The following is a 26,317-nucleotide window of genomic DNA, read 5'->3' as shown; positions in this document are numbered from 1 at the left end:
TGGTAAACAATTTCTCGTAATATTCACACAAGATATTAAGGAAAACCGAATTATTCCGTCCTTCTATAACTCAAACACGGAAATCTTTATTCCGCAGGAGGAAACCCCTTGGGAATAGACGCAGCAGGTGCTGCGCCTCTTCCAAGAGACGCAGTGACTGTTGCGCCTCTTCCCAGGTCCTTTTCTGCGCAATTTTCGTATCTTTTTCATATCTTTCCGAGATTCACTTCCAAAGACTCTCCGAAACCCTAATCCCTTCACGTGATTAGTATAAATAGGAGCCTTCGCTCCTCATATTTCTCACGCGAGTGTCCGCCCGTCTCTTCTCCCTTTGCATTCTAGACCTTTGTTCTTACTTTTTGGCGTCTACGTGCTTGAACATTCGACCACGTAAGCTCGGATCCTTCTGAGTACCAGCCTCGTTTGCATGACCGACCAATTTGACCAACTCCACATCAATCAACTTAATTAATCTAATCGTTTTCCTCTTACGAGGGCACTTTCGTATTTGCATTATAGTTCGAGTCGAGCATCGCTAGTCGATAACTTAGTCCTTCTCGTTTCGTCAAACATGTAAGTCTGAGGGTGTAAATCTCTCTTTTATTTATTGTTATTTATCTTTTTGTAACTACTATTGTAAGGTTTATGTCGAAAATACCTCCTTAAAACCGATTTCTAAAACCGTGCTTTAAAACCTCTTTTTACGGATTTCCAGAAGACAAACCGTCGAGAAAGGACGCAAAGAATCGCTGCGCCTCTTCGAAGGAGCGCAGTTCCTGCTGCGCCTCTTCGTGAGGCTGCCGCAGTTCCTGCTTCCTTTCTTCTTCCTTCGTCCTCTGTAATTCGTTCGTCAAAATTTGTTTCGTTTGTTTCTTGTTAATTCCTTTACATAATAGCTTATCATCTCACAAGTATATTAATTATCATCATTAACATGTTTTATCCATCGTAAATTCGACTTAAATCCCTTATAATCTCATATTTGCGGGTTTTTGTCATTAAATTCAATCCGGGTTGTAGAAATTCGATTTGTTCATATTGGGTTTCTGTAATTCACTCCTTTGACACATTTTCATCTGTTTATTGTCATATGCATCGCATGTTCGTTGTTAATTTGTCATCAATTCATCATGTTTAGTTTATTTCATTCACCCATGTCACTAATAAATAATTCATCCATGTAATTAATCCGTCTCATCCATGTTTATCGCTTTTATGACCATCATTCACATGCAAATAACTTGATAATCACTTCCATCCGAGCAAATATATTAATCAATCCTTAAATTAACCCACGAACATTAACGATTTGCAGTTCTGGCTTCACAGCCAGAACTCACCCTTGGAACAGACGCAGCAACTGTTGCGCCTCTCCAGAGGGCGCAGTTCTGCTGCGCCTGTTCCAGGATGAGTTCTGCCTCTGAACTCCGTTGTTGCCTGACCTAGTTCTTTAGCTTACGTATAATCAACTATTATCCGTATTATCACCTTCTGACCCCTTCGTTAATTCTTTTGATTCATTCCTTTATTCGTGTTTTCCAAATTATCCGTTTTAAAGGTATTTTCGACATAAATCGCCTAATCTATTGTAATTATTGTAATTTTCATTATTGTAGTTTTGTTTATTTATCATTGAATTTTGTATCATTTGTATGCCTTCGCATGTAATTGAGCATTAAATCCTACTTCGACCCAATTGTATGCTAATTACGTGTCAACCGACTTAGCCTAATTCTCACATGTTAGGATTAAAACTTGGATGTTGCATTGCATGCATATAATCGACGATATATCGAGTATAGATGATATCCCTAATCATTAGTAGAGGCCGCTATCGAGGCGGGCGGGATTAGGTGTTCGATCAAAAGAGCTTCCTAATACGTATTCTCACCCCTTACTCCAGATCTCTGTGAACATCCGTGTTCATTGGCATCCACGAGAGTCATTCTAGACATAGAATGCTAAGGGTAACGATTGCTTAGTGTTCATGTCTCTACTTTGTGTCTTGACATGACACGAGGTGTTCGAACGGTTCCAATTTCCCATAAAAATTGGTGGCGACTCCAACAAAAATGCAAACGCTTGTTCTCTTCCTCCCAAGCGCCCCCGTGGGCCCCCCGCTGTCCACAGGAGTATTAGTTATTATCAATAATAACTTTAATTATACTTCTTTCATTTTGTTCAATTCTATACATTTGATTTATACTTGTATATCAATGTTCGTTTTTCTTTTGTTCATATCTTTAATTATATATTAATAAAAATATAAAAATTTGATATCTACAATGTATTCGGTAAGACAATTTAAATAAGATCTTACATGACTATCTTTTATGCTATATATTAGAAGCTGTATCGAAAATTTCCCCCACTTATGACAAGTGCCCAAAAAACAAATGTATAAAATTAAATGAAATGGAGGAAGTAAATGATTATCTCCTTCCTCGTTGAGGAAGAAAATACAAATATACTTCCTCCATCCCGGTCACTTGTTATCTATTAGTAAATGGGTTATACATACGATGTACTACCTCTAGTTTGTTAGTTTTTGAGCATTATAATAAATTTTTTGAGTTTTGTTCTAAAAATTTTCAGTTTTAATATAAAGTTTATGACTTCATTCACTAAAACATTAAGCTCAAAAAATTACAATTAAATTCAAAATATTACATACAAACTTCGTAAAATTTGAGTTTTGACGGAAAAAAATACTAAAATCTAAGTTATAAATTTCAATAAACTCAGAAAAAAATACATATATGCTCAAAAACAAATAAAGTTTGAGGTAATAAGCTCAGAAAAAATACACATACTCAAAAACAAATAATGTTTGAGGTAATAAGTTCAGAAAAAATACACATGCTCAAAAACAAATAAAAACTGAAGTAATACATCCGATATATGTTCCTTTTTTCTCGTTATCTATTTTCTTTTTGGTCTTTATTTACTCAATTTTTATCTATTTATAATTTTGGTAAGTTTTACGGAAGGGGAAATAGACACGTTAGAGAACTATTCAGTTTATCATTATTCTTTTCTTTATTTGTCATTTCTTTGGCCTTTTGTCAAAAAACAAATAAAAAAACGAAAGACCGAGATAAAAGAGAATCCATTTTTGAAATAATGCTCAAAAATAAAATATTGGTCGTTTTGGGTCGGTTTTGAAAATATTTGTCAAAATGGTGTTCACATAGGCTCGGGATTTCTAGACCTGAAACACGCCACTACTAATGACATGTTTTGTGAAGAAACACGCCATCAGCAGTGACATGTCTTTCCAACAAATTTTTTTCTTCAACTGACAGAATTAAAAAAAAAAAAAATTATACATAGACACGCCATATGGAGTGGCGTGTTTCCGCTCCGAAACCCGCCATTCCCAGCGGCGTGTTTGTTTTAGTCCATTTTAATGAAGTATCTTTCCCCTACTCATTATAAATGCGTCATTGGTAGTGACGTGTTTTAGGTCCAGAAATCCCGAGCTTACGTGGACACCATTTTGACAAATATTTTCAAAACCGACCCAAAACGACAAATATTTTATTTTTGAACATTATTTCAAAAATGAATTCGATAAAAGGAGTAATAATTTTCACGGGTTATACTAGTTTTATTCAAAGTTGACATTAAGCCACCATTATTTTTTCTTAATTGTCTTCCATATCTGGATTACAACCACTAATTGCCGATCTCCAACAATGGTAATTGGTAATACACAAATGATCATGCAATCCCAATCTCAAAATGCCAGCTTCCTTATTCTTCGAATATTATCTTCTTATTAATCTTGATTAGTTTACATAATTACACCAATAATCCACCCTTAATTTAATTACATCACATCCAAATAATTCAATATATCATATCAACCTTTGAATTTTCAACATTTTTATATATTCTGTAAACACTCTTCATTCAATCATTCATAAATATTCTTGCGTCAAGTCTTAAGCATTGGTGACATATTCTATCTAATTTTCTGCCCAAATTAATTGTTTCTTTCTTCCCTTCTATGTCATCAAACTCACTTAGCAGTAAGCTTTCTCATCACGTTTCTTATCCTCATTTCCTTTCCTAAAGTTCCATTCTTTTACAATTATATGGCATATGGGTTTTTGTTTAAATAAATTCACAAATATAAATTGGGTAATTTTCATTTCTTTGATTTTGTCCTTAAAATCTGTTCTTTTGTAAGTTTCATTTGTTTTTTTTTTTTGTATAATCAACAATAATTAAGCATTTTTATCGAAAGTTGTTTGTTTGTATGATAATGTCATTTTAGTATGATGATCAAATTTGTTATTTTCAACCTCTTTGTGTTGCTAACATAACGTTAGGGTAAGGCTGCGTACGTTCAACCCCTTACCACATTTTGTGGGAGCCATTGAGGCACTAGGTTAATGCTGTTGATCAAATTTGTTGTTTTGCTAGTTTATTTGAGCTTTTATTACTAGTTTTAAATAGTTGTGTAGGACAGTTAAGTGGATGTCATTTCTGAGTTCGGATCCTTTGTCCCATTTATGTGTTGACAGATAAGCATTAATTATAGAAAATGTTGGATAAATTTGATGATACACAGAAGATAAAAGTAGGGGGACACAAGATGAGGCACGAAAATGAATCGCTATCTCATTTCAGAAGAATGATCTAGAAATAGTAGTAATTAATAAAGCAAGAAGAGTTGACTAATTTTTATCATCAAAGCTTGTTCATGAATTTAGTGTGTGATATCATGATTTTGTATTATTTAGATATTGGAGTTTATCAAAAAGTGGTGTTACTGAAAAAGATTGTTATTGTTATCTTATGGCAAGTAGCATGTGATCACTTTACCTGTTTTTGACTGTTGTTGCTTGAACTTTATGAATCATCGTTCTTTTAATTGGTTCTGGTATTTCCATGGATTTGATTTCGAATTTTCCGTGACCCTATAGTAACTCTCTTTGAGAATTATGTGGATGAGCTTTTAATTGCCATAATGATAAGAATTCAGTAATGCAATGTGAACTATTATGTTATTTATAATTTGTAAAAGCTGTGCAGTTGTATTATTTCTTTAATGTCGATTTTCAGTTTTTTCTAATACCTATTTTCTGGAAGCGATCGGTTGATAATCTGGCATTAGCATTAGAGCTTCTAATGTGCTGTTCTTTGTGTTTTTGCCTGTCATGTTTTAATGTTCTGTATGTCAACAGGAGGGGTAGTAAATATTGATTCTCGAGTTATCGTAAAATAGTGGTCTTGAAGATAATATAGTACTAGCGTTATGGATTCCCGTGAAGAAGCCAATCAGCCCAATCATAATGAAGAAGACAATGATTTGGAAAACAACGGAGAGTATGATGGCAAGGAAGAAGAAGAGAAACATTGGTCATCCATGTCAGAGTGGAACACATCAATTAGACAACCTCTCTTGAGAAGGAGGACAAACACCACCTCGCAAATTGCTGTGATAGGTGCCAATGTCTGCCCTATTGAAAGCCTGGACTATGAGTAAGAACCTATCTTGCAACATCCATTTTGTGTTCCTTTTTTGTTGGTAGACTTGGACTGTTATCCAGCTAGCTCTATAACCTTTTTATATTGGTATTATGTAATTTACTGTCCTATCTTCTGGAGTTCCGGTCATATCTTCCGTGTTGCTTAATCCTTGGTGATGTTGTAAACGAAGCTTCTATTATGATATTGCAGTGTCATACTTTTGAGAAAAATAGAAGAGACCTACTTTATTAACCAAGGAGTTGCTCTTGTGATTACCAATTGGTTTTGGATGAAACCTTTTTTGGACTTATAAATTGGACTCCTCCTTGTGGGTGCGAGTCGGCCCTTTTTATGTGCAGTTTCAAATATATTGTTCTAATTATTATAGTACCTCCATCCTGTTTATATTGTCATCATTTGACTTTGATTGTCACCTTTGACCATTGTTGTCTACAAATATACAGTATGTAGAGACAAATTGTAAAGGTTGTCATGATTTATCAAAATAAAACGTTTTTTCATATTATCATTTATAAAACTTTGTAACCAGTTAACTACGGATTATATATTTGGTGACATGGAGAGGGTACCTTCAATGATGTTTCTGATGTCATATATTGTCCAAACTTCTGATTGTTTCAGGCTGTGTTTTGTTGGCATGTGCAGTCTGAGAGTCTGACTGGTAGAGCTCAAATTCAGCAGCCCTTACCCCTGTTCATTAGGATATAGGCAATAAAATCCTAGAGTCTGACTAAAATATAACTTACCTTCTATAAATACTTGTCTAGCAGGTAGAATTTTACGACACTCTACACTCTACAGTCTACACCTGTGGAGTGGGAAGTGTTATGGAACCATCTTTTAAATATTAAATAGTCTCTGTGTCACTGCCTCCGCCAAGTAAAGTTGTACTCCACAAAATTACAATTATATGTCCGGGTGTTTGTCAAAATTGCTTTTGATAGTTACATCACTAGTTACATGTGGCAACCTGCAAATGTGCGACATTAGTGACTGGCTTACGTTTGATATTATATCCAGGATTATCGAAAATGACTTGTTTAAGCAAGATTGGAGGTCGAGGAAAAAGGTTCAAATATTTCAGTATGTTTTTCTCAAGTGGGGATTCGCACTCCTTATTGGGCTTGGAACTGGGCTTGTTGGTTTCTTCAGTAATATAGCAGTTGAGAACATAGCTGGATTCAAGTTGCTGCTCACTAACGACTTGATGGTGAAGGGGAAGTATGTCAAATGATGAATTTGTTTTCTTATTACTCATGCTGTTGATTTCTGCAGTTGTCTTTTATCGAACAAAACCCGCGTCTTTTAATGATGTTGCCTTGCCTGCTACTGAAATTTTGAATTTGTTCTCTTCACAATTTTAAAATTATTGACCATTTCAAAGGATGATTTGTGTTGACCGACCCCAAACCATTTTAGGACTAAGGCCAGTTGCTATATTTTTGTCTCTACAGAAGTTAAGTGCCGATGTTTTCATGTATAATGCTTCCAGTACAGATACGTCAAGGCGTTTCTTGCATTTGCCGGTTGTAACATAGGGTTGGCCACTCTTGCTGGAGCTCTTTGTGCATTTGTTGCACCTGCTGCTGCCGGATCTGGGATTCCAGAGGTCAAAGCTTATCTTAATGGTGTGGATGCTCCTTCAATTTTGGCCCCTAGCACACTCGTTGTAAAGGTAAATGTGTTACTTTTGTAGGCCTGTAAAGTTTATATACGCCTGGATATTGACCAGTTAGGGAAGATGTGATTCACGTAGTGGTGAAAGAGGACAAACTAAAACATTAGGGTGGTTCTGACTTCTGATCGTAGTTCATATCTTGAACGAACACGTAATAGCTTAAGCGAATCACATATTCTCAATATGTTATTACTGTTTGCTTTAAAGTTTAAACCATCTGGTTTAGTCCAACTTCGAGGCGGTTAAGAAGTTAAGACCATAAGAGTGGTAACCCCCCCCCCCCTCATGAGTTTTAACGGTGCTACTATCTAGACCCTGGAGCTCTGGTGAAGCTAGATCAGCTTCCGAGCAGTTGTATGCATTAGACTCAGTTTCTTCTTTGAAGTTTGAACTAACATGATACAATTTGATCAGATTTTTGGTTCTATTCTCGGTGTTTCTGCTGGGTTTGTCGTTGGTAAGGAAGGGCCTATGGTACATACTGGTGCTTGCATAGCCAATTTACTTGGGCAGGGTGGTTCTCGAAAGTATGGGCTGACCTGGAACTGGCTCAGATATTTCAAGAATGACAGAGACCGGCGAGATTTGATCACCTGTGGTGCTGCAGCAGGGGTAGCTGCAGCTTTTCGTGCTCCAGTTGGTGGCGTCCTATTTGCTCTTGAAGAAGCAGCCTCCTGGTATTTATTTATTTGATTATTTTTCTAGGAAAAGATCTTTAATTATACTTCTTCCATCGAGTATGATTGATCACTTCCAGTATGCTTTGTCCCACAATAGTTGATCACTTTCTATTCTTTGCTGAATAAAATTGTAGGAGTATTAAAATAAGCAAATTGTAAATTCTCAATTGGGATTATGGGTGGAAAGTGTTCTCGCTAAGTATAAAGGGACATTTCAGGTTTCCTATTTCCTTTTAAAATTACTCCAAACCGAAAGTGGTCATACTTGTTGGAACGGTGGGGCGTGGGGATATCTAGAAGAAAATGGATAATATCATGGAGGGTTTCAACTGTGTCCAGGTAATTATTCTCCTCTATCATTGTTATGTCTGGTCTGATTATATTTTTTGTCAATGTGCTTCAGGTGGCGCAGTGCTCTTCTATGGAGGACATTTTTCACAACTGCCGTGGTTGCTATAGTTTTGAGAAGCCTTATTCAGTATTGCTGGACTGGAAAATGCGGTCTGTTTGGTGAGGGTGGGCTGATTATGTACGACGTAAGCGCAGCAGAAGTAACAACATATGGCATTTATGATATAATGGCTGTCATTTTTCTTGGAGTTATTGGTGGTGTTTTAGGGAGCTTCTACAACTATTGTATAGACAAGGTCCTCCGTACTTACAGCATTATTAATGAGTATGACATCTTAACCTATTTTATTTTTTCCCGAGCTTTTAAAGCTCACGTAAGTTGGTCTATTATTTTAGACTATTGCATAAAGAGTGAAGCTTCTTCTCCATATTTCCAACGGAGCCAAAGACTCATTACTCTTTGGTTCTGTATTATGATGGAGTAAAGCAAAATGGCTTACTAAAGTGGCTGCGCCCCTTTCTCTTGTGAAGTAGCAGTCCTTCGATGCAGTTCTCGACGCAATTTTCATCTTGGGTCATTCGGAAATAGCCTCTTTGTGTTTCTAACACAAGGGTAAGGCTGCGTACATCCGACCCCCCCTTACCCCGCAATTTGCGGGAGCCATTGAGGCACTGGGGTAATGTTGTTGTTGTTGCATAAAGAGTGAAGCTTACCCTATTGCTCATTTGTCTTACAAATAAAGGGCCATCTTTCCGAGTATTACTCGTCAATTGTCATTATTATTTATAAGAGTTTCTTATGAATTGTGGGTTGAAGTTTTCAGACTGTTATAAGTTGTGTAACATTTCCCTATTGCAATTTCGTCTTGCAGAAAAGGGCCCTCTTTCAGGGTATTACTCGTCATTATCATTTCAGTTTTGACGACATGCTGCGCATTCTTCATTCCTTGGGTTGCTAAATGCACTCCTTGTCCCTCAAATTCAAGCTTAACTTGCCCAACTGTCAACGAATCGGGAAATTACAAGGCCTTCAATTGCCCTCCTGGTCATTACAATGATCTTGCTTCCCTTTTTTTCAACACAAATGATGATGCTATCCGCAATCTTTTCAGTGCCAGAGTAACCCGAGAATTTCAGATCTCTTCCCTCTTTGTTTTCTTTGCCGCGATCTATTTCCTTGGGATTATCACCTATGGGATTGCTGTTCCTGCTGGGCTCTTCATTCCTGTAATTTTGGCGGGGTCCGTCTATGGCCGTCTAGTGGGTAGACTCTTTGAGTCGGTGTCAGCCCTCGACACGGGTCTGTTTTCGCTTCTAGGAGCCGCTTCGTTCCTAGGAGGCACAATGAGAATGACAGTCTCTCTTTGTGTGATACTGCTCGAGCTTACCAACGATCTATTATTGCTTCCCCTAGTGATGATATCTCTTCTTATATCAAAAACTGTGGCTGATTGTTTCAATAAAGGAGTATATGACCAGATAGTTAAACTAAAGGGGTTGCCATTTATGGAAGCACATTCGCAGCCTTATATGAAGCACTTGGTGGCCGGAGACGCGGTTTCGGGCCCGTTAATCACGTTTTCGGGTGTGGAGAAGGTAGAAACCATTTTTCATGTTTTGAAAACTACAGGCCATAACGGGTTTCCAGTTATTGATGAACCCCCTTTCTCCGAGTCACCCGAGTTGTTTGGGGTGGTCTTGAGGTCGCATCTGCTTGTTTTGCTCAAGGCAAAGTATTTCTCAAGTACGAGGGTGCTTTCTGGTAGAGATATCTTGAAGAAGTTTTCTCCATTTGACTTTGCTAAGCCCGGGACTGGAAAAGGGCTTCAGCTAGAGGACATCAATATCACAGAGGAAGAGATGGAGATGTACGTTGATCTCCATCCAATCACGAATGCATCACCGTACACAGTGGTGGAGTCGATGTCGTTAGCAAAAGCTCAAGTTCTCTTCAGGCAGCTTGGGCTCCGGCACATGTGTGTTGTGCCTAAAAGTCAAGGGGTGAGTTCCTTTTCTCTTAGATTATTAGTTATATATAGTGTATGTCTGCTGTTACAACTCCAAACTTGCATTAACCGACTTGATCCAAAGGCCCTAGCTGGCTAGCTCATCAGCCTGACCCCACTCAACTCGACTTTTTCCCAGCTTGGTCATTTATTAGATCGGTTTTCAAGGTTATCAACTTATCGTATTTGAAATATATACAGCCTTCGCCTGGCCGGACCCGTGATCACCTCTGTATTAAAACTGAACAATATTGGTATATGGCAATTAGTTACTTTGCTGACTTGTTTTTTTCAATGCAGAGAGCTCCGATTGTTGGGATTTTGACACGACACGACTTCATGGATGAACACATATTGGGACTCTACCCTCAAATCAAGTCCCACAAATAAAGGTTGTGAGATCATTACCCATCTCACCATTATTATACATTTATTCATTTTTCCCCTGCTGACGCTTCACTGCTTCTGGGGTTCGTGGGATGTACATTCCCGTGGAAGCAACTGATCAGCTGCGTTTCACCGGGTCTCAAAATTCAAGTCAAGAAAATCTTTAATTTACATTGTTGATAGAGTATCCATACAAGTCGAGTATGTATTACGAAAATAATAAAATACTTTTCTTCGTCATTAGGTGGGAGAAAGTTTATGCATTGCTGGGTTATAGGTGTTTTATATCATATGTAAGGGGCTTATTATGCCTCCAGATTTTCCTACAAGTTACAAACATATGTAAATATAATCATATACTCCGTATGTATTGCTTAGTAATTATTGTACATGAGATCGCGATCACATATTTATGAATTATGATGCAGGGTAAAGACTAATACATTGTTGCCTTGTTGATCTGGTTTTGGTTGAAAAATAGGCCGTGTCGGTCATATATCAACCAAGTAACTACTATATCGGTCATATATCAGATGGGAGATGAAATGAGACTTGGATTTCAGTAATCGATATCGTCTCTGTGTTGTATTGATAATCGATGGTACCATGTATCAAAGTTTTTAAGAGTGACCAACAAAACCAGCAATGCTGGGCATATGCAGCAGGAATTTCTTGTCTAGCCAGGTAGGAGACTAGTTGAGTGACCAACAAAATCGATATCGTCTCTATGTTGTATTGGTTACATCTTTTGGGACGACAAGTCGATGCTCGTGGTGGCTTGAGGGCGAAGGTGGTGGTGATGCCGTGCTCATAGAGGTGCAAGGGGTTTTGCATATGGCTGCAACGAGAGATGATGGTCGCGATAGGGTTAGGGCGAATCTTTCCCTTTAGTTTATCAGTAAAGCCCCCCAAGTCGAAATTATCATAATCACAACAAAATGTGCACAAAATCTCATTGAAGACGGCACATATCCGTCACTCTGGAGTGACGGATACCATTTCCTCTCACAAATGACCCAAATAGAGGAGAGAGGGAAGCACATGGGGATGTCCCCACCTTGTCCCCCCTATCCGTTTTGTGAGTTGCATTATCCGTCACTTATTCCGACCCGTCTTCAGCAAGACTAACTGCAAAATGTGAAACCTCTAATTAATCTAGATAGATTTTTCAAGAATATAGAGATATTCTTGTATGAGATCGTTCTATTTTTTATCTAATTGTATTGTTGTATGTAATCGACATCGTTGGATAAAATGAGCTATCATGCTTTGTTTTCAACCCAAATTAATCAAAGATGAAATCAGCGACGGTCATACATGAGACTAGGAGAAAGTGGCTATTTTTTGATAAATAGTGATCATTTTTAGTTAATTAGTGACTGTTTATCAAAAAGTGGTCACCATTAACCAAAAAGTGGTCACTTTTTATAAACAAACACGAAAAAAACCGTTGTACAAGACAATTACCGAGAGACCGGACAGATAATCACATTTAAAATAGGTTGACGAGTCTAAACTTGTAAGGAATGCCAATCCACCATGGTTGAAAGCACTACAAGTCACAAATCACAAACCCATGTGAAATGATCACAAAAACACAAACATCGAGTATCAAATATTTGTACCATCTGCAACATTCATTCCTCTTTAATCACCTGATTTTCCGCCAATTCACACCATAAACAAAAGACAGATTTTGCAGAAGAAAATAAAACAAGCACAAAACAAAAAATGGCATTTTCATTTTTCAAACCAAGATCAAAAACTCCACAAGAAATTGCTAGAGCTACAAAAGACAGCCTCTTGGCTCTTGATTCTCCTACTGTTGTTGAAGTTAAAGCTCTGGAAAAGGTTTATTTTTCTCTTTTTTATTATCTGGCTTCATCTTAATTTTTTTATTATTTTGTTTAAATGTTGTATTTTGATGCCAATTTTGTATATCCTTTTGTAAATTTTGTTGTGGGTATGTTGAATTTTGGTGATTGGTTGAATATTTGATGTTAATGTTACTGGGGTTAAACTTTTGATTTTTTTTGGATTGAATTGTTGTCATTGTGGTTGATTGCTATTTACCATGATCAAATGGTCATTGTGAAATTGTAGAAGGTATAAACTTGATGGATTTCATATTGGGTCATTCCAAAACAGCTTCTTTGTGTTGCTAACATAAGGGTAACCTTGCGTACATTCCTTACCCGGTTACCCCGCAATATGCGGGAGCCATTGAGGCACTGAGGTAATGTTGTTGTGTAATCTTTTTGGTTTTGGTTGATTAATTGTATAATCAATCACATGTGAATATTACTGAGATTTTGTAGGAGTTTTTGAAGATGTAAGTTATGTTTCATGGGTTTTCCGGGAAAAAGCCTATCTACGTTTTCGGTTAGAGTTGCATATATGATATGCCGATACCTTACCCTACCATAGGAAGAGCCTTTGAGGCGCTGGAGTAATGTTATGTTTGCTCATCATCAGAAGTTAATGTGACAATTGAAAGCTTAAAGCTTTTTAAAACTCTGCTCATGGGTGGACTATTGAATGTCTGGGGGTGTCTGTCAAAGAGCTTGCAATTTTATGGCCTTTTTGGAATATAATCACAAGCTTTTACAATATTAATTAATAATTTAGGTTTTAAAAGCACACCTCAGGCGTGCATTGGCGTAAGACACATACAAGACCGAGCTAGTGATACACATTACTATGCTCTTTGTTTTTCTTTGGGATCTTTTATTATGTCTTTTCCTTACATATTAGTCCTCTTCAAAATCTAAAAAAGGCCATTGTTGCACAATTTTAATTTGAAGTTACAAGTTTGTTTGCAAAAACAATGCGCTCGTGTGCATAAGTTCCATGCCTTTTCTTCGCACCTTGCATCCTTGTCTCCATAGGCCTCGTGCCCTCGTTGCGTATCACGCCTTTTAAAGCTAATATTGGCAATGAAAGTTGGGAGTTTGGAAACCTATGAATGTTAGAGAGTTTTGGTTTGGGCTAATTGGTAGACAATGTAGAGTGTCTTGATACCGGGGGGTACAAACAGATTTCCTCAAGCAGAGTGTCTAAAATCCCATATGTTTTTCCGTATGGTTGGTTGAACCAAATGACTCCTATTTATATAGGAAATATGTATATGCCTCCTTGAAAGGACACTTCTCTTGGGATAAACCACCCATAATTATCATATGCGAGACATATAGTCTCTTATTGTTAGAAAATCTCCAACAGTGTGAGTGTATTGGTATATCCGGGAAGCTCAAAAAGGTTGTTGAGCCTTGCATATTTGTGTTGTATTATTATTCACTTACGATTTAAATGTGGGCCGAATGTAGCTTGTAATTGTCATGAATAAAGGGGAGATTGCAATATTATTATTATTATTTATTTTTTTATTTTTTTTGTATTTTTGCATTTTACCCTCTTAGTTTAAGATTGGTAGGCTGAATGTAGCTTGTTGAATGATGTTGTGTAGCCCATCTCTTTTGATGGGATTTTATGACTAGCTGTATTGAACTATTGATATTGAAATATAACGCGCACTTTCTCTTTGTTTTTTGGATGGTCTGTTCAAAACTTAGTTTCTGAGTTTAGTTTGCAGTTCTTAAGATTTATATGGTTGGCTTGTACCTTAGTTGAGTCCGACTAATTGATCACTTGACGTGAGAGCCCTGAGAGGTATGGAAGAGAGAATATGTAGGGAGTAGATGGCATTGCTTAAACAGGGAGTATTTCGTGACGGCTTTTGTTGTTAAGTTTCTAACTTGCAAATTTGAAAATGGTTGACTAATGACTATAGATAATAAATCAGAAAAGAGGAAGCTTTCAAGCTCTATGGTCATCTAAAGATGGACATGAATTTGTCAAAATCTCTTACTGGAAATTTAGATGGTGTAGGAAGTTCAATGTTGAAAGTACAGAGAATTTAAATTATTTAAACAAACCATGAAACATTAAGATAAGTAGACAACATAAAAGAGAGTACAAGCCCTGTATCTGAATCACGAACACTGAGCAGGCTCTTTAATTGTCAGTCTCAGCTCAAATTTGTGGTTACATCTCGAAATGCCGTATGTAGTAGCAAGCTATTGTTTATGCCGAACTCATCTTGACACTGCATTTGTTTAAGGTGAATGAGTTACGGCCAATGCTCAAGAGCATGTGTGACAAAAGTGGGCCATTAACAACATTAACTTTGGTGTAATACGAAAATATTCAAATGGCGGTCATTATAGTAGTGTTCCCTCTCCATACCATTTCTGTTGTCCCCTATTCAGGAATTACTGGAAGTATCATCTCTGTCCCACGACTTAAAAAGAATATAGGTTAGCTTTGCCATCATGCTACTTAATTAGGGACAGATAAGTTAGGTTTTTATTTTACTAGACATAGAAAGACGACGCCAATTTTTCTGGGATGGACCAAAGGGAAAATGGGGGCAATATAAATGAGATAGAAGTACATCTTCTCATTGCTTGTATTGGTTGTGGTATAGGCACTCGAAGAAGTCGATAGGAACTTTTCAGCAATGAAGGTCATTCTCTGTGGAGATGGTGAAGCTGAGCCAAGCCCCGACCAGATTCTCCAGCTCACAATTGAAATATGCAAAGATGATGTTATCCCCCTTCTAGTTCACAAGCTACTCGTATTTGGTTGGCAGGTAAATCAGTTTAGCCATAGTTGCATGGTTCTGAGCTCCGTCCATTGATCCTCAAACCGAATTGTCCTTACTAAAACATAGTCCATGAACTCGAACTTGCTCCTCGACCTAAATCGAACACCGAACCAAGTTTAAAACTGTAATAGCCGTCCACTTAATTGGTCACTGACCCTGAGTATTTGGCGCAGGCAAGAAAAGATCTCGTCTTATGTTGGTCTGTGATACTAAAACAAGAAGTGGGGGACAGATATTGCTGTGTGGAATACATTGAGAACAATTTGGACTTATTGGACTTTCTTGTCGTCTGGTAAGCCTAAACAAAGCTGTCACTGTTCTTGCTGTTTTTCCTCATTTGCTTAGTAGACTTTTTCTTTTTTCCTTTTTTACTGTCTTGAGTGCTCTAAAGTAATTCTTGAAATGTCGTATCTCAATCAATACGGATCATGTTTTTTCATACTGAACATCTGTAAACCAAGATGTTAATAGAGATCAGGATTGCATATTAGGATTAGCCTCGGCCTTTTGTGTATATCTTCAATGACTGGAGTTTCCTGTGTAGTTTACCAACTTGCATATTGGTCATATATTCTCCAAGTGTGTAGATTCCTTCGCATAACTTCATTACTCTTTTTTTCATTGATGGAGGAACCTTTTTTTTCCTTTTTCTTTTGTTCAGTTAAAATTGAGATGAAGCAGTGTTATCGTTTTTTTCTCCCCTCCTGGAATAAAATGGTTACGCGCTAGCCGGGATTATGTTTGGTTCTCTTGCATGATTATTCCATGAACAGAAGAAAGGATATCATGCAATCTTGATCGTCTATCTGTGTCTAATTTACATAAATTACATTAACTGGTCAATGAAAATTATCTTTCAGTTGATTTTTTTTTTTCAATATTTGTGTCTTGCTTCTTTTGTCGTCTAAATACAATGGATGTCTCCTCTCTTGAGCAGCTATGATAACAAAGAGGCGGCCTTGACTTGTGGGAGCATGCTGAGGGAGTGCATTAAATTTCAATCACTTGCAAAGTAAGTTGTTTAAGGCTTTAAGCTGCTTGGTTACATATACATTTTTTATTTAGTAGTTGACATATCGGATAGAAGTCAGATCTTAAAAGACACGCTTTCCTTTTTCTTCAATGTGACCCTGTCTGAAACTAGATGATACAATTATCATTATGTGTCATTCCGAACCAGTCTTTCCATGGTTTTTAACATAGGGGGCAGCCGGGTAAGGCTGCCTACATTTAACTCTCCTGTACCCCGCCTTTGGCCCTTGGGGGTAATGTTGTTGTTGTAACCCTTTCTGAAGAATTCCTTGGTGCTTCAGTCCCTTAAGCATTGTAGTCATTATTAATTTGTTGGTACTTGAAGAGAAATTATACATTTAAATTTACATGCTCAAGTGGTATTATTCCCCTCGTAACGATATTTATCAGCAAGACTACATTGTGGAGTGAACTTTCTGTTTTCTAAGATATTGTTTTTATAGTATCTCTCAGATACATAATGGACTCTGCAAGCTTTCAGTTTTTCTTCAAGTATGTGGACCTTCCTACCTTTGATGTCGCATCTGATGCATTCGCCACATTTAAGGTCAGTCTGATTTTGGCATCTGGTTGCATTTAGGTGCATGAATTAACTTCATTCTAACCATTTTGAGAATTTATTGCAGGATCTGCTTACCAAACACAGCAAAGAAGTGTCCGAGTATCTAACTTGTCATTATGACGAGGTACCACTAATGTTCCCGACACTCCAAGATCCATGCTTTGATTGTCTTGTATCAGACGGTCTCACATGTGAGAGTGAGACCGACCCAAATCCTTGTGTTTTTCATTTTATTATATGATACTAATCCGTGTCACCTGTCAGACCGTCTCGTATACGTTTTTTTTTTCTAGAAAACACTCATATATACGGAGCAGGTTTTATAGGCTAATATACATCACTTCTGTATCTTGGGCTCTAATCTCTGTCTACTCTTTTCAGTTTTTTGAAATGTACGAAAAGCTTTTAACCTCCCCCAACTATGTGACAAGAAGACAGTCCCTCAAGGTTTGTTGACAACTTTCTACATATACTTCTCGTCTATGCAAAATTGTAGTTTATGCCTGACATTCTATAAATTATTAACTAATACTAGTATGTTGTTAACTGTTGTAGCTTCTTTCAGATTTTCTCTTGGAGCCTCCAAATTCACGTATAATGAAGCAGTATATCCTGGAAATACGTTACTTGAAAGTGATCATGATGTTATTGAGGGTATTCCCTAAGAGCCTCCAAGTCGCTTTTGAAATAACTGCATCTATTAGGCAATACAATGTCGCAAAAATAACGATTTTGGAATATTCCAAAGCCAAAGAACAACGGGCTATTGCCGTAAGAGCCTATTATTCTTTGACTTTGGAATACTATCGAATAAAGCAAAACAACTCATTTAACTTAAGAACAACAACGTCCTCTCTGTGAGTCTCTGAGTTCTGTGCTTTCTCACGATTCTATATGCCAACGAATAAATTCGTACCTACTTCCCAGTAATGTTTTGCAATGTGTCTGATGCGCTGAATTATTCCGAAGCTGGTGAAAGTTGGTGATTAGCTTTTTGTCTGACTTAAATTCCTTTCGAAATTGTTTAACAGGATTCGAGTAAAAACATTCAACTTTCAGCCTTCCACATTTTCAAGGTGCTAAATTTTATTATGACTATCTTTAGTTGAATTCGTTCTAAAGAATTAAGATTTTGTTATTGATGTCGGAGGTGCCGTTAGGCCATCGGTTTTTCATCTTTATACGAAGAAATATCTCGTGTTCTGCTAATTTTAGTCCTCTTCAGGTGTTTGTCGCGAACCCTAACAAGACACATGAAATCAAAATCATTTTGTCAAAAAATTGTGAAAAGCTGGTGGATCTTCTGAACAGTCTCTCTATGGGAAAAGGTTAGGTGTACTCTCACAATTTTCGTCAAGCTTAGCTGTTATATATAGACCTATAGTGTAATAAGTTCTTAGAATTCTTACCCTTCATATGTTCAGGTTCCGAGGATGAACAATTTGAAGAAGAGAAGGAAATGATAGTGAAAGAAATTGAAAGAGTGGCTCGTTTTATGAATCGTGAACGTACATCGTAATTATCTTGTCACTTGTGACTCTGTTCACCTATGTACCATTTCCACCCCACAAATTACGTCTTTTTCGTTGACTATTGTGTTAGTGTAATGGATCCTTGTCTGAGATTCCGAAACAAAAAAAGGTCATCATGCCGAGGTCTCCATCATGTCCATATTTTTATGTATAAAATTATCAATATATCATATTACCATGTAATTGACACGGTCACGGATCCACATTTTGCTAATCAAACAAATGAAATTTATCGTCTCCATTTTCTTCAAATGTTACCATCCAGACAAAAGTTGCTAGATCATTGCTCACGAAAGCTCGAACAACTTAAAGTTTCTTTGTTTTGTTTCGGGGCAAAAAGGCGCAATGTAAATATTATATAGAAGCGACGAATCAAACTCGTGATCTGTTATCCGTGATATCTTCGTCTCTACCTTCCTGCGAGGCTCGAATAAGTTAAGACAATCGGACTCTAGAAAACGTATTCAGACAACACAAATACTTGTGCAAAACGGTTTTACACTAACTTATTGTAAAACGGGTCTTTTAGCAACTATTTTTGCACACTAAAAGATTATATTTGGATTCGTATTTCCCTATTATTGTGTAAAACTGTCTCAGCCCTCAGTCTAACTTATCCAAACAATTAGGCTCTGTTTGATAAAACTAACTGAAAAGGTAGCTGAAATTCGAAAAGTTAGCTTGAAAACTGAAAAGCTAATTGAAACCTGCAAAGGTAACTGATAAGGTAACTGAAAATTAGGAGCTGATAAGGTAACTGATTATATAAAAACTGTTTGGCAAACTTAGCTGAAAAGGTAGCTGGCTTTGGTAAAATGACGTAAAAGTATATGATAATTATTTAATATTATTGACTGAAGGGGTGAAAAATGGAAAATAACTCATTTTAAGTACCTGAAATCTCAAATGCTACTTTAGGGCCATGTTCTTTTGGACTTAAAGTCACTTAATTTAAGTTCACTTCAGATCCCATAAGTTCAGATCAGATCCTATAAATTCAGTTCAGATCCTATAAGTTCGATTCGATTCGAGATCATATAAGTTCGATTCGATTCGAGATCCTATAAGTTCGATTCGAGATCCTATAAGTTCGATTCGATTCGATTCGAATCCTATAAGTTCGATTCGAATCCTATAAGTTCGATTCGAGATCCTATACGTCACTTAATTTAAGTTCGATTCGAATCCTATAAGTTCGATTCAATTGATTTCAAATCTTATAAGTTCGATTCGAGATCCTATAAGTTCGATTAAGTTCGAGATCCTATAAGTTCGATTAAGTTCGGATCCAATAAGTTCGATTCGATCCTATAAATTTAGTTCGATTCGATTCGATTCGAGATCTTATAAGTTCAGTTTAGATCCTATATGTTCAGTTAAGTTCAGATCCTATAAGTTCAGTTAAGTTCAGATCCAATAAGTTCAGTTTAGATCCTATAAGTTGATTCGATTCGATTCAGATTTTATAAGTTCGATTCGATTCGAATCCTATAAGTTTCAGTCCAAAAGAACAGGGCCTTAGGTAGCATTTCATTTTAAGGAGCTTATTTGGACAAATAAGCTACTTGTCAAACACTTACAAAAAAATGGGGTAGCTGAAATTTTGGTCAAATAAGCTAATTTGGTCAAATAAATTACCTGAAGTGTCATGTCAAACAGAGCCTTACTCAGTCGGCTGAGAATAAACCCAAATTCGCCCAAGCCAACCCACGCCAGTCGCCAGATAAACCCAATTTCTGCGTCTTCCTTCTCCTTATTCAATTTCTTGTGTTCAGCTTAAATTAGGGTTTATGTTTTGATTTTAATCTGGCAAAACATGACGTAATTTAGAAGGCAAATTAATCACGTAATTTTGCGAGAACGAAGAGGATATCAATAATTACATTAATTAATCTTTAATTAAATGGCTCGGAGTGTATCAAGGTCGCCATCTCATCGTCGGAAACATTCGCCGTCGCCTGTACGCCACCAGCATCGCCGCCGTAGTCGCCGAGAACGCAGCCGATCTCCGTATACTAGGTATTGTTCATCTCTACTTGTTTGTTAAACTCTACTCCGTATTTCATTATTTTCAATTTTCGATGTTTTTATAGAATTTATTGTTGTTGTTGCCCTTGTTGTTATCAAGGGATGCGTGCTGGATTTACTGGAAATTACTCCCTCCGTCCTCATCATTTGTTTACCTTTGATTAAAATACTTCTCACAATGAATATAAAAGGTAAACAAATAACTGAGACGGAAAGGGTATGTATGATCATGTTTTAGTTGTCAATGTTATTCGGGAAGAGCAGTAACAATGTAAAAGAGATTAGGAATACCGAACGAGATTAGTAGTGACGTGGACGAGAACCACTGCCTTGAAAACTATTTCCGGTACGACCGTGGTGGCGATCAGCAGATGACCGGTAGTTCCCCAAGGATTACACTACTGCTGCCTTCCAGAAACGCCCACTCGAGACTGGAAAACGCCCACTCGAGACTGGAGAAGCCTGGAACGATTTTTATCTTTACTCAGAAATATTGAGAGAAGAAGAGAAGAGAGAACGGAGAAGAGTGTATGATTATTGTGTTTTTTGAAGCTGCTGAAGACTCGAATTTATAGCAAAAGAGGAGCAGTTACAGGAGCCCAAAACCGACTCCTGAAACTGTGCCTCAATCCGAGTTAGTGGGAGTAAGACTCTCCCCACTAACAGTCAGTTTGACTGACTCATTCAACACAGCTAACAAAAAACACAGCCCAATACATAACTCGGCTCCGGCCCAAAAAGATAGGCACAGCCCGCCGCAGGCGATTCCCAAATCCCAAATCACGAATCCGGATCCGGGCACGTGCGCGCGCGCGTGTGCGAGCTGAATTAAGCACCTCGCAAAGCTTCCACAAAAGCCTCCCATGACCCACTAGTGATATGGTAAGGAGTGTGGACATATATAAACATATGAAACACTCTTTTCCTCACCAATGTGGGACAGAAAAAAAGAGCTTCCCCAACCAAGCCCCTATTTCCAACAGTCAATTATGGTGTTATTGTATTGATATTCAGTAGTGTGGCAGACATAGTTAGCTGAGGATTTCATGATTTGTATAGTTTTTGCAATTTTTGGTTTAATTTAGAGTGTTCAAGTGATTTATTAAAAGTGTAAGAGATAGGGACGGGACATTGGAGTGAGCTCTTAAAGTGTTCATATTCTTGAACAATTGTAGTTCATCTCGAGGTTTATTTTGACCTGACTTTGGAATCGGCTGTACCTTAGATTTAGTTTTGAGGTATAATTGGGTATAATTCTCTGAGGGAAGAACTCTACTTCATTCGAGTTGAGATGTGCTTTCAACTATCTTTGAGAGACATAATAGCCTAATTATAGCTTATAGACGGCTAGTTTTAATTTCTTATTTGGAGTAATGTGATTGTGAAGCTTGGATGACTTGGCCAAATGCCCTCGCACGGTTGCACTCAATCTCTTATGGGTTTAATTCTTCAACTAATTTGTTGGACTGAAACAGCGCCATCGGAAAAGAATGTTGGATATTATGAGATTTATCCATTCTTGAGTTGTAGGTCACTTGGGCATAACCATGCAAACTTTTTCCATGTAGTGATAAAATTTTCAGAACCCCAGGCTATTGAAGTTTAAATTTTCCCTACTTTAATTCAGGCTACGGGAGTAGAGGATGAATGGATACATCTTTGTGAATGTCTTTTAATCATAGTTTTACTGTGATTAGTGATAGTATGTCGTTTCCTATTGGACATTTTTGGAAGCTCTGAGCTGAGTTAAAGCTTATTGTTTAAATCAATCTGTCTCTGTATATGTGTCCTTGTGAACCTGGTGTGTTCTTTATCTTGATATAATTTAACGAGTATGCATGATCTGTAGAAGATGGCCTCTTTTCTCGCTTTTTAACCGTGTAACTGATTTGTGCAAGTACCTTTGTTGGTAAACATCCAAACCTAATTATATAGGAATCTTCCAGACTGTAAAAGTAACTATCTTAAGCTCTGTGCTCTGCTAATATGCCAGCTCACTGTCACTGTTATCCATTGCAGAAGAAGGAGCAGGTCTAGCTCCCCACGTCGCCGTAGGAGCCCTTCACCTATAAAACGTCGTAAGGTCCGCTCTCCAACACCACGGCGTCATAGAAGAAGAAAAAGTAGGAGCCCTTCCCTCTCTCCTTCGAAGAAGTCTCCAAGTCCAAGTGTTGCATCTGCTGCGCGCAAGGATGCCTTAAAGAAACAAAAACAGGAAGAAGAACAAAAGAAAAGGTAAATGTAGCAAACTAGAGATGGAACAATTTTATGGATTGAAATCTGAGGGGATGCTAATGAGGTACTCCCTCCTTCCCAGTCATTTGTTTACCTTTATTTAAAATACTCCTCGCAGATAATACAAAAGGTAAACACATGAATGAGATGGAGGAAGTATTTCATATTTGTACCTGTTATGTGTATATGGTTGATATATAAATAAATGTCTCATCTCCTCTGTCTCAATGATCCACTATTTGTAGATTGTGAGGTATATTTTCTGCTCCTTGTGACCAGTTTTTCTAGTGAATAAAGCTAATACCGTAAATTGTACTACCTCCATACCAAATTTGTAGTCTCTATGAATTAGTGGCCCCTCACTTAGAGGTATATTTTGTTGGCTGTGCGCATCACATGTCCACTTGATGGCCAGCACACAATGCTTCTGTCTTGTTAGCGTCTTAGGAGGGACTGGCATTGTCAAACAACAATGAAGACCTCTCTGATACCTTTACTTCTGTGCGCTTTACCTTTTAGTCAGACTGGACTTTGTTGCCTGACTGTCTCTTTGACAGGCAGTATGGTACTCGGCAATATTTAAGCTACAAAAACTTAAATGAGGCAGTTATACATTTGAAACCTCCCATTAGTAATTAAATGTGAATATATAAGGAACTTAAATGAGGCGGTTTTCATATCTGATACAAGACTCGTTTTTAGTCAAATTCTTGTATAAATTATACAAGTGTTATTGTAAAACCAAGCTTTATTTTATTAAATAACCTTATTATAGTAACTTCCACCAGCTACCGTGTTTTTGTATGGACATCTTCCCTTTAAAAAATGGTTTCGCAATGTCTTATTGTAAAACCGCTTTACAGAAGACCTACTCCTGTTTTTAACTTGATGTGTGATACTGATTTGTACTCTGATGGATTTGTAATCAGATCTGAATATGGCTACAGGTTGCTTGAACTTCTGTACAGGGTTTTCTGAAGGATGCTACTGCTATAATCCACTTGTTATTTGATGATCTATTGCTGCGTCGTATATCTACTATCCCCAGTCTTTAAATCTGATTTCTTATGGATCAGTCACCTGTTAGAGAGGTATGACTTGGATGGTTAATTGCTTAAGCTAGATATCAACCTACTGATGCCTGAAAGGTTATGTCAGTTATTATTTGGGAGGCTCTTCTATGAGTGCTGGTGATATGGATAGAAAGTAATTAAAGGTTTTTAGGGGTTTTCCTGAAAGTTCTGTGATTTAGAGTGGATCACTATTTTGCATTGCTAACATATGTTTTGCTATCAGGATTCAACATGAAGTAGCACTAAAACTACTGGAAGAAGAAACTGCGAAGAGGATAGAAGAAGCCATTCGGAAAAATGTTGAGGAGAGATTGAATTCTGAAGATACTAAGCTAGAAATTGAAAGGCGCACAGAGGAAGCACATAAGAAATTATTTGATGATGTAGCTGCTCAGCTCAAGAAAGAGAAGGAGACTGCTTTAATTGAGGCACGGCAGATAGAAGTGAGTAAATCAACATTTCTTCGAGTTTTTTCTTTTTCCTTGATCACCTGTGGCGCTGCTAACAAATTCTGAACTCTACGTGGTTATTTGATATACTCTATATATTACGGGATTGAAAAATCCTAGGATATGAAAATAGGGCAACTTTTTTTTTCTTTTTACAAAATGATGGAACTTGAAATTTTTCATAAAATTCCAATTCCCGAGAAAATGGAGGAAGGGGTTATTTACTCCTCTTTGGTAAGTTGAAATTTCTATTGGAAATGACTTTCTTGCACAACCAAACAATTCAAGGAAATTTCCATGAATTTGAGGAAGGAACTTGCATCCCAAGATTCCCAACACAACCCTAACTACATGTCCTTGTATTTCAAGGGTTCTTGCAAATGGCGAGGTAAGGGGTTGAGTCTATGTTTCCTTACCTAACATAGAGAGGCCATTAACAGATGACCCATAGTGAAAATTGGCGTCGAGAATTGCATGGAATAGCCTCCACTTCACAATGAAAAGAAGCGCAACCAGTTTAGTGATCCAATTTGCTTTATTCAATCATAATCCGCAGCCAAAGAATAATGAGTCTTTGGCTCCGTTGGAGATTAACTCTTTTGGAAGAGCAATTTTCTGCTCATGTAGTCATGTGTAAATGTAAATACTACATCTAACTGTACTTTTTTTTTTTTAATAAATCCAACCTAGTACTTTATATTCTGATCTGATATCCTGAAATTTGTTTTTTTCCTCAAAAATCATCAAGATTCCATAAGCTTATTGTGGATTCCTTTATTTTTTATCTGACATGTAGTCATCTTAAGCTCTACCTTACATTTAACGAGTCTGGATTTTCGGAGTCCATGGCTATATCTGTTGTGTTAATTTCTCATGAATAGATATCGTCTATTGTGAAATCTTTAATAGGAACAAGCAAGAAGGGAGAGAGAAGAGCTCGATAAGATGCTAGAAGAGAACCGAAGGAGAGTCCAAGAGTCTCAAAGAAGAGAAGCTCTAGAACTCAAGCGAGAATTGGAAGAACGCCAGCGGGAGCTAGGGTTACTTCAGCGACAAAAGGAAGATGTTGTTTGGAGAAAGAAGCACGAGGAGGAAGAAGAGCGAGCCAATCGGATATTGCCGGGTAGAAATTGAACATAGCCAAGGTTGGGCTTTCCTCTTGATTAATGTAGTTTCAAATTTGATTCCCTGGGATGTAACAATGTTGAAACCCAGGTAGAAAAGCTTTGTTGCTCTTGTAATTCTATCGGTTCATATCTAGACTAAGCTTATCTCGCCTGAATGTTTCAAAAAGAAAAAAAGAAACTGAATTCATCAGTATTAAGTTGTTCAATGTTCTATCAATGTATACCAGCCTTTTTCCTCATACCGTCACAGGTACAACCAGTTTGGTTCTCCAAGAGAGCACAGTGGTACCAACAGCCGGATATATATCAGCCTTTTTTCTCATATCATCACAGGTACAACCAGTTTGGTTCCCCAAGCAAGCACAGCACAGTGGTACCAACAGCCGGTTAGGACTTGATTTTATTTTCCGTTTTAGAACCATGCTTCTAAATGTTCTTCTTCGTCAGTAATCACTTTTAGTTTGAGTAGGAGGGAAAATTCTTTCTAGTGTCGTTTTCCCTTGCCCATTTTTGTTGGAACATTCCCCTTTTTTTGGCAACAGGAACAATCTCCTTGTGACCAAACCAAGTCATAATTTATCATTGAATCAATAGAGTACTTTGTCAACAACAAAAGAAAAAAACAATTAATAAGGCATTATCTTCAACTCAATTCATTTTTGATACGTTTTCAAATTCCAAAACATGATTACTTCAACCTCATTGGTATTTCGTGTACTATCTCCATCCTAATAGGTAGTTATCTGCCTGACTTTTTTACGACTTAAAAAAAAATCTTTGTAAATCGGGGTGTTCACCACCGATTATGGTATATAATCCCCTTGCCATGTATGCTAACAAGTAGTTAGGTGGACAAATTATTTAATTACACTTCTCTTGAGGCTTAGCACAATTTTCCAATCAAGAAAGAAAACTTGTCAATTAAGCAACATGAAGTAACAATGATACGAGTAATTGATACGTACATCGGTACATGTCCATTATTTCAAACCTAACCATGTAATCATGA

At 37.3% G+C, this 26,317-nt stretch overlaps 3 protein-coding genes across 4 annotated transcripts; all 3 read left to right on the top strand.

Moving 5' to 3' along the window:
• Positions 1-3,605: 3,605 nt before the first annotated feature.
• Positions 3,606-11,038, top strand: LOC141647395 (chloride channel protein CLC-c-like). Of its 2 annotated transcripts, none has more exons than XM_074455546.1 (8): positions 3,606-4,034; positions 5,196-5,493; positions 6,523-6,723; positions 7,000-7,177; positions 7,595-7,857; positions 8,264-8,536; positions 9,084-10,212; positions 10,518-11,038. In XM_074455546.1, exons 2-8 carry the CDS (start codon positions 5,267-5,269, stop codon positions 10,605-10,607), a joined length of 2,361 nt encoding a protein of 786 aa, XP_074311647.1. In that variant the 5' UTR covers positions 3,606-4,034; positions 5,196-5,266; the 3' UTR covers positions 10,608-11,038. The 2 variants fall into 2 exon arrangements, with proteins under 2 accessions (XP_074311647.1, XP_074311648.1); XM_074455547.1 differs by having other exon boundaries at positions 3,678-4,146.
• Positions 11,039-12,065: 1,027 nt separating this feature from the next.
• LOC141647394 (uncharacterized) lies at positions 12,066-18,633 on the top strand. The gene is made up of 11 exons (XM_074455545.1): positions 12,066-12,455; positions 15,091-15,255; positions 15,444-15,562; positions 16,208-16,282; positions 16,756-16,849; positions 16,929-16,988; positions 17,246-17,311; positions 17,420-17,518; positions 17,896-17,940; positions 18,090-18,192; positions 18,289-18,633. Exons 1-11 carry the CDS (start codon positions 12,336-12,338, stop codon positions 18,381-18,383), a joined length of 1,041 nt encoding a protein of 346 aa, XP_074311646.1. The 5' UTR covers positions 12,066-12,335; the 3' UTR covers positions 18,384-18,633.
• Positions 18,634-20,064: 1,431 nt separating this feature from the next.
• LOC141647393 (uncharacterized) lies at positions 20,065-25,547 on the top strand. The gene is made up of 4 exons (XM_074455544.1): positions 20,065-20,415; positions 22,444-22,659; positions 23,956-24,175; positions 25,091-25,547. Exons 1-4 carry the CDS (start codon positions 20,300-20,302, stop codon positions 25,313-25,315), a joined length of 777 nt encoding a protein of 258 aa, XP_074311645.1. The 5' UTR covers positions 20,065-20,299; the 3' UTR covers positions 25,316-25,547.
• The last annotated feature ends 770 nt before the right edge of the window (positions 25,548-26,317 follow it).

Source organism: Silene latifolia, chromosome 3, assembly GCF_048544455.1.
Source record: "Silene latifolia isolate original U9 population chromosome 3, ASM4854445v1, whole genome shotgun sequence".
NCBI lineage: Eukaryota > Viridiplantae > Streptophyta > Magnoliopsida > Caryophyllales > Caryophyllaceae > Silene > Silene latifolia.
Note: the sequence above shows the minus strand (reverse complement) of the source record. Positions and strands in the feature narration are given on the sequence as shown.